This window comes from Anolis carolinensis, chromosome 4, assembly GCF_035594765.1.
Source record: "Anolis carolinensis isolate JA03-04 chromosome 4, rAnoCar3.1.pri, whole genome shotgun sequence".
Lineage (NCBI taxonomy): Eukaryota > Metazoa > Chordata > Lepidosauria > Squamata > Dactyloidae > Anolis > Anolis carolinensis.
Window position 1 is genome coordinate 123,941,368 of NC_085844.1, and position 17,908 is coordinate 123,959,275.

Genomic DNA, 17,908 nt, shown 5'->3' on the forward strand with positions numbered 1-17,908 from the left:
GAGACACAGGTGTGTTAATAGTAGACTGTGAAAGAGCTGCGTGAGCAATTGACAGCTGTTGATTTTATTCTATGTTGGTTTCTCTGAATCTGTACTTTGTAATTTCTGTTTGTCTTGTTGAATAGCCTAGCTTAATACCCTGTTTTCTTTTTGTGTTTGTCTTTTTATGACCGTGTAGTCAGTATTTTGTATGGCTGAGCATAGCACAGTAAGTCAGGAGAGAAGAGCTTTCGTCAATGCAGAGAGAGGAAAGGAATACTAACCTCCACATTGACCGAAAAGAATATACAGAGGTATATACTGACTCATATTTGTATGGGCCACTAATACAGGGGTTCTTGGCCCTTTTCATGCCAATGACCCCTTTAGTTGTTCGGTGAAACCTATAGATTCCTTATCGCCGCAAACAATACTTTGAGATATCTGCAACAACTATATTCTGAGATAAACAAATCTGCAATTTCAGTTCAGCTACTGTTATTATGACTGTGTTAGTTGTTTACATTCATAATTGAAGGCAATCTTGTATTTGAGTTACTGATATTAGTGAATTCCCCCCATTCCGGTTTATGAACCCCCCTGAAATCTATCCACTGACTCTTTGAGTTTCATGGACCCCATGCTAAGAACCCTGAAGTAACAAATTGTGTTGTGTTTTAGGTGGTGCAACCCTATTCTCCCCTGCCTGGCTCAATTTTCACAACCATTGTTGTTACATGTTAGATGAAGGCAGTGTGAGTACATTCATGGTCAACTGCAAATGGCAAACTGCTGAGGCATTATAGCACCAGCAGCATCCCCAAGCAAGTGACAACACCGAATAGTTATGCTCAGGACAGAGGCAGAAAAGTTCCAGCAGAAAGGTAGCAGGGAGAAAATCAAAACCCCTGAAATCAGCAGCACTCTCTTTCTCATATACACACACAAACACCCTCGCTTAATTCTAGAAAAGAAGGGTGAGGAAATATGCAGCCATGAGAAAGAAGTTTCCACCAATGCCAGTCTACATCATCAAATGTTATACAGGAGATTGGGGAAATTAATCAGACAGATCTTAACAGTTGGTCTTTTGGAAAAACATCCTGTCACTATTTCCCCTACCATATTTATGCTGCATAACTTAATCTCACTAGTTTGATTGCTTGGAGAACAAAGCAGAGTACCTTCCTCTCAAGTAAGCTGTGTCGTTTTTGTAATTATAGGCATAACATTCTAAAGGTCTTCGTTATTAGGGAGATGAATATTTAATCTCACCCAGAGGTAAAACGGACAATGCAACAGACTATTATGCTCAATTTAATTCCATTAACCATGTCAGAAATATGTTTGTGCTAGAGGAACTACTTAGCATCCAGGCAGTACAAGAGAATGATGAAGCTGTGCTGGAAACTGGAGATATGGCATGGAATCTTCCCATGTCTGTCAAAATATCACTCAGAAAGCAGAGGTGGTTTCAGCTGCTCAACTAGCTCTGGGTAGTATCTTGGAAAAAAACCAAACACCAATTCCCAGTGAAACCCTTCTTGGCATGGGCCCAAGTCATAATTGTTAACTAATGATCCCTGCAGCAGTATTGGACAGCAGAGGAAAATAAATGACGTTTCTAGTGCTGTGCTCTCAAATCACTATCAGTAACAAAATTCAGCCCTTGTAATGAAAAAGAATGACCAGGTAATCTGGAAGGGAAGGGTTATCTTGGAGCTTTTCCACGGCATGTCTCCCTAAAAAAAATAGGAGCTGTTGAAAAGCAGGGTACATATTTGATATTAATAACTCAGACAAGCATGTCTTGTTATGATTTTGCATATTCCAGAGTGGAGTTTTTGGTATGCTGTAATATTTGTGTCTTGTTGTTGTTTATTCATTCAGTCGCTTCTGACTCTTCGTGACCTCATGGACCAGCCCACGCCAAAACTCCCTGTTGCTTGTCACAACCCGCAGCTCCTTCAAGGTCAAGCCAGTCACTTCAAGGATACCATCCATGCATCTTGACCTTAGTCGGCCCCTCTTCCTTTTTCCTTCCATTTTCCCCAGCATCAGTATCTTCTCTGTGTCTTAGCTTTTACAAATAGTAGATCAAGTTGCGTTCCATTAATATGTTATTGGTATGGCTAAGAATACATAGAGATCTGGATAACCCTTAAAAGGAATTGGGTGACATGAATTAAAATGGTTTAATTTACCTTTGTCAGCTCCTGTGCATTGGCTAAGTTGTCCACAGCAATGGCCAAGAAGACATTAAGCAGAGTATCTAAAAACGTTGAGGGTGCATAAACCATTTCATTAGACCGGTTAGGTGCAGCTTGTGCAGAGGCATCCTACTTTGTAGTAAGTGTTGGCACAGCTTTCCCATGTTTTCAGCTAACACTGCTTCAAACATGATTGAAAGTCATATGAGGCAAGGGGAACATGAGTAAAATCTTAATGGCAACACTATACCTCTCACATTCCCTCAGCACTACTCAGGTACTCCAATTTTAATATATCTGTTCCAATGTCTGACACCCAAATAAGTCATGGAATTACAGAACAGGAAGACAGATATGTAAAATGTGAGTTGACTCATAAAAAGTGGACTTGATAAATGCAAATAATCCACCAGCAATGGTTTACAGTCCCTTATTCTTATAAAGTTCTGTGAGCTATGTTGCAGAGGAAGGAACTGGCTGAATATTCCTTCCTAAGGAAACCTGATCAAACGTTCATGGAATCGCTGTAAGTCCACAGGTGACACAGGGTTTAACTAGCAGGACAAAAAGATTTTAGATTTTTGATCTCCATGGTGCTAATATCTTCAAAATGCGACATCACAATCAGCTTCAATATAGCACAATTTGAAGGATACAGTTTCCAAACAGAGTGAGTACAATGAAATAGATGGATGACCACATTCCTGAGCTGACACCACCTTGGGAGCGGATCCCATTGTACATCACTTCATTCCAGTCTTCACCTGTCAAGATCTAAACAAACAAGCAGTTATGTTACAATCACGTGGTTATTTTATTTGAGGAAAGCTGCTGCAATAGGAATTGAGGTTCTATGAAGAACAAATCACATACACAAAAAGCCTAGTTTCCTTTTCAGCACAAGTGAGGGAAGCCAAAATGACTGCCATTCTCCTTTAAATTAATGGCCCCTGGCCATGAGGAGAAAAAAGCAGGAGGGTGGGACAAGCAGAGTGAGCTAGGGAAAAGACGGAGAGAGCATAGATTTCTGGGAAATGTAGTTTGGGAAGGCAAGGAGCCTTATGGCAGAGAATTCAAATGCCCTGCCCTACACTACATTTCCCAGAATTCTGCTCAGCATCAGAAAGCCCCAATCAGGATACGGGAGAGATTTGTCCCTCCTAGTGGCAGCCAGAGTTCCAATAAATTTTTGAATCTGCAAAGACGAGGACTGACTGATACTTCAATACTAGTAATTAAATCAATGCTGGGATGGGAAGAAATCTCTAAATTGAAGTTCTACATTCAATGAGATAGCTGTTGTGGCTTTAAAAAAGTTTTTGTCAAAACTTTTTAAAAATCCCAAAACTCATTAGCTGTATGAATATTTTTGAAACTTGGAGGGAATGATCCCCTGTTATCTTGTATTATTGTATAGAAAATTCAAGGTGACAAACAAATGTTTGTAAAAACTTTGAACTCCAAAAATCCATGGATGAGTGAAACGTTCTGAAACTTGATGGGCTAACAGTGGTAAATGTGTTCTATCATTGTAGCAAGTTTTATGCCAATATCTCTAATAATGAGGGAGAAAGGCAGCCCTGAAGTTGTCCCATTGACAGAATTAATTACTTAATGAAAAGTAACGAAAAAGTAGCTAACTTGTTATAGTTATGACCAGACCCTGTACAATTTTGGAAACACTTTAGAAACTATTTTCAGCCACCTCCTAATTTTGTAATGAGTATTGACACATTTTTCTCATTGATCACACAGGTCTATATTTATATTCTGCCCTTTAGCCAAAAAACGCTTCCAGTGCAACTTGCAAATTATTAATTTTCCAGTTCCACACTTGTTTCTTCTTCTCTCCCCTTTATTTCCCACTGATGCTGCAACAATGGGAGTTCTGATGGAGGAAGGATCTTTCATTGGTTGTTGGGTTTAAGCATGATGGAGTTGTGACTGCCAACTCTTATCTCCCTCTGAGACCACAGCAGTGGTAGCTGGGATGGAGCCAAGGGTTCATTTTTCATTTGCCCCCAAGTATCTTATTGCTTATCTTAAAAAAACAACAGAATACCAGTGCCTATACTGCACACAACCTTTTGTAAGAAAAATTATCTTAGTAAAACAAAGAATACTTAATTTTTAAGAAAGGCCTAAAATGAAATGCTAAGAGCGAAACTACTAAATCAGTTCTTGCCAGATTGCAGACTGTAGATCAGAGGATCTTATATCTAAATAAGCTTCTATTTAATAAAATCTACAAAAGCAATTTCCTATACAAGGAAAATTAGCATTTGGGGGTCGTTTTTTCATTTTTTAAATGTAATCTTTCACCTCTACTCTGAACTGGTATAGTAAAGTATGGGCTGCTTCAAACATGAAGCACGTTATCTCTTAGTTTTGAGATAGTAGGAATCTTCAGGAAGATAGTGTTCTTTGAAGTCTTTGTTGAGTTATTGTTGAGAAAGTATTCATTTAATGGAAAAGAAAAGATGTGCCTTGCTGAATAGAGAAAACTATGAAGTTCTGACCAACAAAAAAGACTAGTAGGAGATTCAGAAGTAAAAGAATCTCAGGGGGTTGAGGGCAGATGAATTTCTATAATACATAAAATGGAAGAAGAGGAAGAAAAAGTAAACGAGCAAATGAATCCATCTTGTGAGTAAGGCATGGAGAAAGCTTTATCACAAGGACAAGGAACATAGAGCATCGGGGAGCCTGCACAGGAACTCAAGTCAATGAGATACTTGATTGTACACGTAGAAAAAAAAAATGAATGTTTTAACAGAGAATTGAGTGAAGAGGAGACATCAGAAGATTCAGTTAATTATGAGAACTAACATTTCTCATTAACACTAACTTGTTGCTATTTCAAAATAGCATGTCTAGTGCAGACATGTATAAAGTCTGGCCCGGGGGCCAACTGCGGCCCATGTTCAAATTTCCACCAGCCTGCAGCCTCTGTCATAAAATCAGCGATATGGCCCGCCAGCATTGTGGACCACAGTATAAAATACACACATTAAAAAAGCTATTTTGTGTTTTACGAGAAGATTATCAAAACCCCAGTTTAGAATATGCACTGAGCCTTTTCAATCCATGTATAATTTGTTCTTTTGTTTGTGAAATGACAATCAAACCAGGTCTTGTAAACCCAACAAATGAAATACTAAAATCAAATTCGATCTGGTAACCCTTTTTTCCATTTTGTATTTTTGGTCCAAATCTAAAATTAAAATAATGAAAAACATGGCCTTTTTGTTTTTGATATTCAATTCAAAATCAAAGAGCTTTTTTTGGTTTTTAAATTTTTTTGATGGTTAAATTGAAAAATGAAAGAACAAGTGATACATGGATTCACATGGCCCTCAATATTTTGTACTTCTGAATAAGGTAACTGTTAGCGCTATTTTCCTGCTCACATGAGTTGAATATAGAAGTTAAGGTGAACATTTAATAGTGAATAATATGTAATGTTTCAAAGCAACCTAGATATGTTTAATCTTACATACATTTTTCTTCATTTTATGTCATCTTCAAATAGGAAAGGCAGAGTGATTTTTGTAAAAACTTGTTTAGATTTATTTGTGTTCTGTGTGAAGAAATTAAAATTTGCAATATTTCATCAAATAGTCCATTTGTATTTAATGTTAATGGTTCAAAGAATGTCAGACTGAATGGGTCAGCCCCCACACATTTTTACCACACCAAATCTGGCCCTCTTTGAAAAATGTTTGGACACCTCTGGCCTAGCTGATATGGACATTTGAGGAAAGTTAGCCATGGCTGTTGCAAGTAATAAGTTTGAAGAGAGTTGCATGAAAAGCATCATTTCATGGGCTTCTGTTCTGTTTGTGTCTATTGGAGCCATAATAAAAAATCTCTTTAGGATTATCAAGGAGCACATTATCTCTACAGAATAGTTTGTTTAGAAGTAAATGTGTAACAAAAGTCCTAAGTTAGACATGGATGCCCCTGAAGTTCTGTTTCTCCAATGTGTTATAGATCTTGCTTGTGGGCTTCCCTGCTCCTGCTTCTCATCACTGTTGTCACGCCTTAATATCCCAGGCCATGCAGCTTGCTATGTTATGCATTACAGAGGGGAAGGGGTAGAAGTTGACTTGCAACTATCATTTTTAGAGGAATTCCTGGGATTTTTACAGTGTCCACTCTGCTCTGAATCACACTTAGCAGCTCAAACAGAACAGCCATGATAGGACAGAGACCCTCACTTCCATTGATAATTGATCATTTAAGGCTACGTTCCATACCTCTCCATACCAAGCTTCTAGTGTGATATTGGTTGCTATCTTCCAATTCCTTGGAAGTATAAGTCTCGCCACTGTAAGATAATCACCAATTTTTTTTTCTTTTCCATTTCTAAATTCAACTTTGTAGCATCCATGAGGGTGTTCAGGGGGGAAATTAATTGATCTGATTTTTTTATTTATAATGGTCAGTTTTTATTAAATACTAGCTTGGGGACTCGGCGGTGCCCGGGTCTTTTGAGAAACCTGTGTGGCAAGTTTGGTCCAGATCCGAAGTCGGCTGGGTTCAGTGCTGTCTGTATAAGGGTGAACTACAACTCCCAGAGGCAAAGGATAATCACCCCGAAATCCTGTCTGTATGCTCAGTTGGACATGATGAGGCAGTGTGCCAAGTTTGGTCCAGATCTGTAGTCGGCTGGGTTCAGTGCTGTCTGTTATAAGGGTGAACTACAACTCCCAGAGGCAAAGGACAATCACTCTGAAACCCTGCCTGTATGTTCAGTTGGGCATGATGAGGCAGTGTGCCAAGTTTGGTCCAGATCCGCAGTCGGCTGGGTTCAGTGCTGTCTGTATAAGGGTGAACTACAACTCCCAGAGCCAAAGGACAATCACCCTGAAACCCTGCCTGTATGCTCAGTTGGGCATGATGAGGCAGTGTACCAAGTTTGGTCCCGATCCGAAGTCGGCTGGGTTCAGTGCTGTCTGTTTAAGGGTGAACTACAACTCTCAGAGGAAGAAGTGAGTGAAGCTACTTGGTCCATCCTCCCCCAATCTACCCCCTGACGGAAAGGGGTTCATTCGGGTTCTGTGGGCCAAATTTGGTCCAGTTCCGTCACTGCTGGGCGTCGCAGTGGCCTGTGGGAGTAGTAGCGATTGGAAGTACTACAAATCCCATCACCAATGGGCCATCGTCCCGCCAACAGCACCAGGCCGTAAAGTGCATCATGGGGGTTAAGTGTGCCAAGTTTGGTCCATGTCAGTGATTCCTGGCGGTCACAGTGGCCTGTGAAAGTGGCAGCCAATCAGAAAGCTGCCACATACAAACATACAAACATTCACTTTTATAGATAGATATATAGAATATATAGATATATAGATGGTTTAGAGAAAAAGGAAAACAATACAACTTTGTTGGTCAGGAATTTTGGATATGGCATTTGTTTACTGGTTGACTCATAAATTTATGGCAAAGGAAATGATACTTGTTAAGGCCTTGGTGGTGGGGATACGTGTTTGTAAAATGTTCATTGTTTCGTGTTTTGTTTACATTATAAGCTGCTAATATATGTAAATAAAATTTATTTTAAAAATGATAGAACAAAGACAGATGAATATATGCTTTTAGCTCCTTGTGCTTGACTAAGAGAGTCATACCTGGAAAACAGTCATGATGGCTGCAGGGAAGGTATCAAAGTTTGCAGAAGGAGTTCCATCCATAAAATTAAATCTGAGAGTGGAAGAAAGTAAAAATTACACACTTGGAGAAACCTTTTGTAAATCAAACAGCACCTTTCCTTGTCTCTTTCATTCCCTCTAACCTTTCCTGAAATTGTATTTCCCCCATCTGCATGGTACAGCTGCTGTCATGTGTCTCTCCACCCAAATTCCTTAGTAAGAAGTAAGAGGTGCACAATAAGTCAGCAATCCAGTGAAATTGTGGCAGATTTTCTCTGAAAACCTTTGTCTAAGGTGCTGATGTCTATTCTTTAAATAGATGTATCACCTTGGAAATGTTTAGAGTAAAACCTGAAACAGATTCACTAGACCCTGACATAGGAACCACCATCTGCTGCTGGATCTGTATGTTGCAACTCGGCAAATAAGATTCAAGATCTTACACACATTTATGTCCACCAGAGAGACAGACAGAGGAACAGATGAACAGAATGGAGATAAGAGACAGAGGCAAAGATATATATTCTTTTGGAATAGAATAAGGTGCCAGAAGAAAATGGAAAGAGGGGATAAAACAGAAATGAGAAGGTGAAGATGACTGGAACAATAGACAGGGGCAGGAATTGAGATCTGTATAAGTTACTAAACCTTGTCTCCCTATCACTAGCAGAACTGTGGAGTTCTATCATCACTTCTTGAGTTCTGATCACAGTGCACACCTTTCTAAAATTATCTCAGTAAGAGCAAAGGCTCTCAGTCTTTCAAAAGGATAACTGAAAAATTTTGCAGAAGGTAGTGAAACTTAGGAAATATATGGATCTCCATTTTTAACTTCCAAGGCCTTTGTTCAGAAATCAGCATGATCAAGCCACTATACACTGGAGGAAAACAGCAATGGAATTGCCCACCATTGCTTAAGAGCACCTGACAAAACCAATACCTTACAGTAAGTCTCCAAGTTACAAATATCCGACTTACAAACAACTGAGAGTTAAGAACAAGGGTGAGACAACAGGAAGTGAAAGAAATCTACTCCTAGGAAGGGAAATTCACTCCCAAGAAAGTTATCATGGGGAAAAGTGTCTCAATTGAAGTTTTATCACTAATCCTTTTTCCAAAACAAGCCATTTTTTTTCAAAATCCAATTATCACAGGGACAGAAAGGGAGGAGTTATACGTAAAAATGTACCTGATCCGACCTACATATAAATTCAACTTAAGAAAAAAACCTACAGATCCTATCTTATTCATAACTTGGAGACTTCCTTAATAACCCAACAAATGGAAGATCTTTTTCGAAGACTTTGGCACAGGCATTTCAAAGAAGCATGCCATCTTTGTCTAGTGATCCACTTACCTTCCACCAAACAGCTGCATCCCAAGCAGGGCAAAGACTACAATGAAGAGGAAAAGGAGGAAGAGGAGGCTGATAATAGACTTCATAGAACTCATCAGTGAGACCACCAAATTCCTCAAGGAAGCCCAATACCTGGAAAATCCAGATGTTACTATAGCATGCTTCCAAAAGCATTGGAAGACTGTTTCATTTCAGCTAGCTTTCGGTGGCCAAAATTCAGAAGTGCATGGGTGCAGCATAGAAGAGGGAATATCAGTTGTTATTTGATTAGCTTTTATCTTTTGTGTGTGTGTACAGTGTTCCCTCACTTATCGCTGGTGTTAGGCTCCAGGACCACCGACAATAAGTGAAAATCCGCGAAGTAGGGACACTATATTTATTTTAATATTTATACATTATTTTAGTAGTTATACACTATTTTAAGTCTTTATCAACCAATCATGTGTTGATAAATTGACTCCTTCTCCTCCCGTTGCCGCTTGGGCTCCTTTTCTCTCCCTTTGGATTCTCCTTCTTCCCTTCCTTAGGCTGTAAATTGTAATTTTTTATGATTTATAATAGTCCTTTAGAGTTTATTGAAAAGCCGCAAAATAGCAAATCCGCAAAAAGTGAACCGTGAAGTAGTGAGGGAACACTGTATGTGGAATTTAGTTAGTTAACGAATATTAAGAACTGTAAAGGGGAAATACAAGCAACATGGTCAATGGAATAGGAGGAACTAAGCTACAGCAAAAAGTTTGAAGAAACAATCTCATTCAGGAACACTGGAGAAAACAAGGAAATTCATTCCTTTGTTTTACTCACTTTGTTACTTTGAATATCCTCAGAAGTCTCAAGGCTCGCATAACACTAATCCCAAAAGAAGTGCCAGGTCTGAAGATGGCCCAAACTACTTCAAAGATGCTCCCCACGGTGACCTGAGAGATCAAATGCAAAAAGAAGGAAACCAAATAAGTAACAAAATTACCCATTACTGGAAAGGTAAGTTGGTATACAGAGGTCCTCAAAAGGTAAGCAGAGGTCCTCAAACATTTAAAGCAGAGGGCCAGTCCACAATCTTTCAGACTGTTGAGGGGCCGAATTATCAGTTGAAAAAAATATGAACAAATTCTTATGCACACTGTACATGTCTTATTTGTAGTGCAAAACAACAACAACAACAACAACAACAAAAGAACAATACTATATTTAAAAATAAGAACAATTTTAACCAACGTAAACCTATCATGATTTCAATGGGAAATGTGGGCCTGCTTCTGGCCAATGAGATAGTCAAGTTAATTAGGATGGTTGTTGTTGTGTGCCTTCAAGTCATTTCAGACTTTTGGTGAGCCTAAGTCTAAAACTGAGGGCGGGGGCCAGGTAAATGATCTTGGAGAGCCGCATCCAGCCTACGGGCCTTAGTTTGGGGACCCCTGCTATAGCCACACCCACAGTTTAAGACAGTGGTTCCCAAAGTGAGTGCTACTGCCCCCTGGTGGGTGCTGCAGCGATCCAGGGGGGCGGTGATGGTCACAGGTGCATTTGGGAGCGATGAATAACTATATTACCTTTCAATTCTGAGTTCAAAAAATAGTTCCATAATTTCAAACTTCAATGTTTCAAATTTACACCTTTCTTTACTATATTTTACGAAAAAGGTAGAAACATTAATACATATATCTTTCTGTTTAATTGCTATTAAAATTTTTAAAAAATAGTTTTCAGGGGGCGCTGAGTAATATTGTTTCTGGAAAGGGGGCGGTAGGCCAAATAAATTTGGGAACCACTGGTTTAAGAGATACTCCACATATTTATGTGGTTCTCCCTTCTCTCTTTCTATCTCTCTCTTATACACACACAGACATTCAAATGCACAGATTTACATAACTCAAGCAACTAGGTACACATTGCTTCTGTGTTTGCAGACATTTATACCACCTTCCTTATCCTCCTTGCCTCCTACATAAACATTGTTACAACTGTTCAAAAACTGAGTGTGAAGATGAAGCCCATTATATGTCTGAATGATCAGAGTATGTTAATTTACACAGTAAATTTCTCCTGCCCTGATACACTACTGCTTGTGTTCACATCAATGGTCTCTTTTAGAGTTTATTCACTCCAGGGCAATTCTATTTTTCTTGTGTTGTGCAGCTTGTCTGGGTACCGCTTACCCCACAGTCAAAGCAGTTGAAGGAAGAATGGAAGTAAAGACGTGGACCCATTCCATACATCTTCAAGGACATCTCTAGGAGGAAGAGCCCCAGAAAAATAAATTCTGCATAGTCTGAAAGAAAGACATTCAATAGTATTAGGCACCCATCTCAGTTTTCCTGCACCCATGATTAGAATAAAACTTTATAGAAATGCATGACACGCTCACAAAAAATGGTCATGTGCTGTCAAATTCCTCAATTGGAAAGAGCTGTTGTGGCCCAGTCTGTCTATGTAAAATATGGCACTGATAACAATAATTGTTTATTCAGCCAACTTTTCTGCATGAACTGGCTATGGTTTTCTAGCACAAGGTTGGCAGAAAAATCATGAGTGATGAAAGACAGACTTGCCAATGTCTTCTGGTTGACCAACTGACTGCTGGTGTAAGGGGATTCTTAAAATAAATACTGACCTTTTCCAGATTTAGAAAGATATTTTAAAAGAATACATTCTTATGATCATTAGACACAAATTATGCCTTAACAGCTAAGTGATCCAGGATGTATCTACACTGTAGAATTAATGCAGTTTGATACCAATCACAGGAGTTGTAATTTTATAAGGTATATAGTCTTCCCTGCCAAGGAGTGCTGGTGCCCTACCAAATTAGAAATCCCATAATTCCATAGCATTGAGCCATGACAGTTAAAATGGTGTCAAATTGCCTTGCTTCTACAGTATAGCTGTACCTTCAGACTATGTATTTTGCTTTTTTAAATTAAAAATACATTGAAGAGCTATGGTGTTTTCAATAAGATAAGCTAGCAAACCACATGAGATGGAAGCCAGCCCAATCTGGCTCTAAGCATTCTTCAATTGGTCTTTTGTGCCCATATATATAATGCTATGAATCAATCTGACCCATAAAATGGAATGGAAGTAAAACAGTAATCTGGACTTCAGCTCTAAACAAAAAAAAAATGGCTTAGGGTTATTTCTTGAATCAGATACTTCACAATGACCATGAATTAGGAAGATCTATCCAAAGAACACTGTGGTCCGCCCCTCCAAGAAGGTTAAACTATGTTCCCAACTCCAGGGCTTCTTGGAAGAAACTGATTACCTTGATCCTTCACAGTCTGGTTTCAGGCCTGGGAATGGAATGGAGACACTTTTGGTCGCCTTGGTGGATAACCTCCGTAGAGGACTAGATAGAGGGAGTGTGTCGCTGCTAGTTCTCTTGGATCTCTCAGTGGCTTTCAATCCCATCGACCATGGTATCCTTCTGGGCTGGCTCTCTGGAATGGGTCTTGGGGGCACTGCTCTGCAGTGGATCAGCTCCTTCCTGGAGGACCTTACCCAGTTGGTTATGATGGGGGACGCCTGCTCAGACCCCTGGCCATTGACCTATGGGGTCCCACAAGGTTCTATTCTTTCTCCCATGCTTTTTAACATCTACATGAAACCACTGGGTGAGGTCATCCGGAGTTATGTAGTTGGGTGCCATCTCTATGCAGATGACACTCAACTCTACTATTCTTTTCCACCACATTCCAAGGAAGCTCCTTGGATCCTAGACCAGTGTCTTACAGCTGTGACAGACTAGATGAGGGCCAACAAGCTAAAGATGAATCCAGACAAGACAAAGTTTCAGGCTAGCCCCCATCCTCCAAACCTTCCACACACAAAGACCTGGCTTTTCTGACAAGCATTCGATCATGTGTAGACTTTCTAATAATACATATGAAGACCTATAAATTCTTTATTTGGCACTTTACAATTCAGAGATCAAATACTGCTGTTTCATCTACAGCAATTGCTGTATTTTATTGTTTTTACTAGGGGGTACTGTGAATTTATGATGTTGTGTTTGACTGTTTATTGTCTATGTTTTGTTTTGCACTTGTTGTATTTTGTATATCACATCTTGAGTGTTCTGTGAGCTGCCCCAAGTCCCTCTGGGAGATGGTTGCAGGATATAAATAAATTATTATTATTTTATTACGACACAGCAAACAAGTTAGATATGCTGGATTTCATATCACAAAATCACAAGTCGAACACTTCCCAAGTGCCTAGGACTGTGTGATGTATTTTCGGAGGATGCGTGCAGATCCCAGTAGGGTGGCCTTTTGCAGTTGGTAGATCGTAATTTTGTCAATGTCTATTGTTTCCAAATATCGGCTGAGATCTTTTGGCACGGCACCCAATGTGCCAATCACCACCGGGACCACCTGCACTGGTTTCTGCCAGAGTCTTTGAAGTTCAATCTTGAGGTCCTGATAGCGGCCGAGTTTTTCCTGTTGTTTTTCGTCAATGTGACTGTCACCTGGGATGGCAACATCAATGATCCAAACCTTTTTCTTTTCCACAACTGTGATGTCTGGTGTGTTGTGTTCCAGAACTTTGTCAGTCTGGATTCGGAAGTCCCACAGTATCTTTGCGTGCTCATTTTCCAGTACTTTTGCAGGTTTATGATCCCACCAGTTCTTTACTGCTGGGAGGTGGTACTTGAGGCATAAGTTCCAATGGATCATTTGGGCCACATGGTTGTGCCTCTGTTTGTAGTCTGTCTGTGCGATTTTCTTACAGCAGCTGAGGATATGATCAATGGTTTCGTCAGCTTCCTTGCACAGTCTGCATTTGGGTCATCAGCTGATTTTTCGATCTTGGCCTTAATTGCATTTGTTCTGATGGCTTGCTCCTGGGCTGCAAGGATCAGGCCTTCTGTCTCCTTTTTCAGTGTCCCATTTGTGAGCCAGAGCCAGGTCTTCTCCTTATCAGCTTTTCCTTCAATTTTGTCAAGGAACTTTCCATGCAATGTTTTGTTGTGCCAGCTTGTCAGCTCTAGTTTGTAGTGCAGTTTTCTTGTACTGATTTTTTGTCTGCTGTGCTTTGAGAAGTTTCTGATTTTTGACTTCAATCAAAGCAGGTTCTTCACTTTGCTTTACATATTCTGCCAGGGCATGTTCTTCTTTTTTGACTGCTTGTTTTACTTGTAAGAGTCCTCTGCCCCTTGATCTTCTAGGCAGATATAGCCGGTCAACATCACTGCGAGGGGGCAGTGAATGATGAATGGTTTTCTTGTTTTTCTGTCCAAATTGTCCAGTTCCGCTGTGTCCAATTTATAATGCCAGCAGTATATCTTATGACAGGTATGGCTCAGGTGTTTATGGCCTTGATAATAATAATAATAATAATAATAATAATAATAATAATAATAATAATAATATAATTTATTATTATTATCATTATTATTATTATTATTATTATTATTATTATTATTTTCTGGAGGATCTGAATAGTAAGTTGTCAAACCACAATAGTAGTTGTCAAACCACAAACACATTTGGATGGGGCCAATCAAACATACACCTCCAGATTATGTTTGTCACAAATAAAATTTGTAATAAACTTTGAAATTTAACTGTGGAAGGATTTAAAGCAGTATGAATACATTACACTCTGTCTTACAGTACAATCTTGTTATGTTGACTGGGAGAAGATATATCATTTGGCACCCTTCTTACTTTCACACTTTAAATTAAGACATAAGAGGAATGTGCACTTTGACTTTAGACTAAAACATGCTCCCAAAAGACCCCAAAATTCAAAAGTGGCAAAGACTTTCCCCATCATGACAAGATGTTCTCCATGCTGGACATGTTCACTCAATATTTGACAGTTTCACCAGCTTTTCCTTGAAAAAAAAGTATTTCTATGACTGTACACAGAAAATGATATCTTCAACATGACTGCATTATTATCATTTCTACTTGCAAGGATCTTCATCCATATAAACAAATCCACATTGTGGCAAATTATTTGGAGCCAATGCCATCATTCCTATTTTTGTTTTAAAAAGGATTGTAATGAAACACTTCACAGAAGATCCTGCCTAGGAGATGTACATGAAAAGGGCAGAAAAAATATATCGTATTGATACAGCTCAAGTCTAAGGTTCCTGGAGTTTCTTCTTAATCATTAAGTGGAATTCTGCTGAATATTCACTAATTTGGTCATTATCTGAGAAATTATTATGTTCCATGCTGCCAAAAAAACACTAACTCAGCTGGATATTCACATTGCTCTCTTCCCAGGGAGATAAAGCAACCACCCATTCTGTCTGCTTTTTAAAAAGAATTAAAAACCTGGCTATTCCAGTGCGCCTTTGAATAACTATTCCCCATGACAAAAACCCATTTAAACAAAATTACTATTTTTGCACTTTATTCTGCTCCTTGTTGGAAGTAACTTGATTTCCTACCCCCTCCAATTCTCTTAGAGAATGTTTCAGCACTTTGTCCATTTACGCTCCCAAATGGCATTACAATGCATATTTTTGTACTTTTGTCTAGACTGCCCTCCCATTGTATTCACTTTGTCAAGAAATGGTGGTCTTTGCATTTTATCATTCTATTCTTTCATTTTTTTATTATAGTATTATATTGCATTACTGTGGTTTTACTGTGTTTATTTTATCTGCTTGAAAATGTTGTTTTTATATGTATTTAACTTTGTTTATTTTGGGGGGGGGGGGGCTTGGCCCCATGTTAGCCGCCCCACGTCCTTGTGGTGAAATGGAAGCGGGATAGAAGAATAAATTATTATTATTATTATTATTATTATTATTATTATTATTATTATTATTATTATTATTATTATTATTGCTGTTAAGTCCCATTCATTCTACTCACTGATGCTTCCTTTTCACATAATTTTTTGGCTCACATGGTTTTGTTTACAGGCATCCATGATGTCATCTCTTGGAAGCAGGATGATATCATCAACATGTTAACAGCCAGAGTGATTCAAATTAAAGTAAATGGAGCAAGTAGTAAATGGAGCTAGTAGCTGACCAAGATAGTACATGCCTTAGTCACATCCAGATTAGATTACTGTAATGCGCTCTATGTGGGGCTGCTCCAGAAGAGTGTTCAGAAACTTCAACTGGTCCAAAGGTCAGCGGCTAGACTGCTTAGTCTTTATAGGAGCAGGATATAGAGAAAGAACTACTCCGCTCCTGAAGCAGCTACAATGGCTTCCAGTTTGTTTCCAGGTGCAACGCTGGCTTTAGCCTATAAAGCCCTAAATGGTTCAGGCCCAGCCTACTTGAGGGACCACATCTCCTCCTACCAGCCCACTTGAGCCCTGGGATTGTAAGGAGAGGCCCTTCTCTCGGTCCTGCCACCATCGCAAGTATGGTTGGTGGGAATGAGAGAGAGGGCCTTTTCAGTCATGGCTCCGTGGCTCTAGAACTTCCTTCCTTTAACAAATAACCTTGATGGCCTGAAGTTAGGAAATTTTAATGGTATCTGTTGTACGTCATTAACTTGTTGTATATGGTATAGGCAAATTGGGTTTTTGCTTTAAAGTGCTTTATAATGTTTTAGTTGAATACGTATTTTATGTATTTATGTGTTTTTCAAACCATTGTACGCCACTTTGAATCGCACCCATGGGAGAAAAGCAGGATAAAAATGAAATAATAATAATAATAATAATAATAATAATAATAATAATAATAATGATGTGAAGAATTATAATGGCACAAAGAAACGATAACCAGCAAATGACAAATAAAGGGGAAACCAACCTGAATATGTTTATGTTTAAAAACCACTGAAAAGAGAATATAGTCTTTCACATTCATCACCACTACAGTATTAAAAACGGAGATTTCAAGGGAACTTGTCTCTGGGTCTCATGCTACTTCTGAACAATACAGCTTCACTGGAGTATACCCTGATTCTCAGAAAATAAGACCTAGTAGAGGTTTTGCTGAATTGCTAAATATAAGGCCTACCCCGAAAGTAAGACCTAGCAAAGTTATTGTTTGGAAGCATGCCTGCCGAACAGAACACCAGAGCATTCAGGATTGGTAAATATGCATACCATAGATTGATGTACATGGAAATAATGGTGGTAACAAGAAATTCTTGATAGGATTTCACAGTTTGTCTGGTTATCCTGGTTTGTGATGACAGCTACTGTACAGTATATAGTAAATGTTCAATTTTTTGTTCAACAATAAATGTGAATTCTTCTTCATGGAAAAAATAAGACATCCCCTGAAAATAAGACCTAGCACATCTTCTGTAGCCAAAATTAATATAAGACACTGTCTTATTTTTGGGGAAACACGGTATGTGCATATGTGTCTTCAGTCACTTGTTGATGTATAGTGACCATATGAATTTCACAGGGCTTTGTTAGGCAAGGAATATTCAAAAGTGGGTTTTCCAGTTCCTTCCTCTGAAATATAATCTACAGCATGTAGTATTTGCTGGCAGCCTTCCATTCAAGTACTAATCAAGGCTGAACCTGCTTAGCTTCCAAGATCAGACAGGATCTGTTACTTTTCGGGTATCGAGGCTCTCCACTGGAGTGAATGCCAATATAATTCTGATCAGAAACTCTGAGATCAAAATGAGCTCAGGCTCCACAATTAGTACCACAATGATAGGAAATTATCACTGTCCTTTCCTGGAAGTGAAAAAAACCAAGCCATATGCCTGTGTTTCCTGGAAGAAACACGTCTCTGCTTACATACTCAATTGGCTCCAGGCCAG

At 39.0% G+C, this 17,908-nt stretch overlaps 1 protein-coding gene across 6 annotated transcripts in view; it reads right to left on the minus strand.

The window, feature by feature from the left end:
* Positions 1-17,908, minus strand: part of cacna1e (calcium voltage-gated channel subunit alpha1 E) — a 600,666-nt gene that overhangs the window by 112,262 nt on the left and 470,496 nt on the right. For all 6 annotated transcript variants that reach the window (XR_010005208.1, XM_062977736.1, XM_062977734.1 and 3 more), the window contains 6 exons: positions 11,354-11,466; positions 10,002-10,114; positions 9,198-9,329; positions 7,820-7,892; positions 2,846-2,963; positions 2,184-2,251 (listed from right to left, as the gene is read on the minus strand). Coding sequence is in view for 5 of the 6 variants with exons in the window: in XM_062977736.1 (XP_062833806.1) it covers positions 2,184-2,251; positions 2,846-2,963; positions 7,820-7,892; positions 9,198-9,329; positions 10,002-10,114; positions 11,354-11,466 (617 nt within the window). In the remaining variant the exon portion in view is untranslated. The remainder of the gene's footprint in view (positions 1-2,183; positions 2,252-2,845; positions 2,964-7,819; positions 7,893-9,197; positions 9,330-10,001; positions 10,115-11,353; positions 11,467-17,908) is intronic.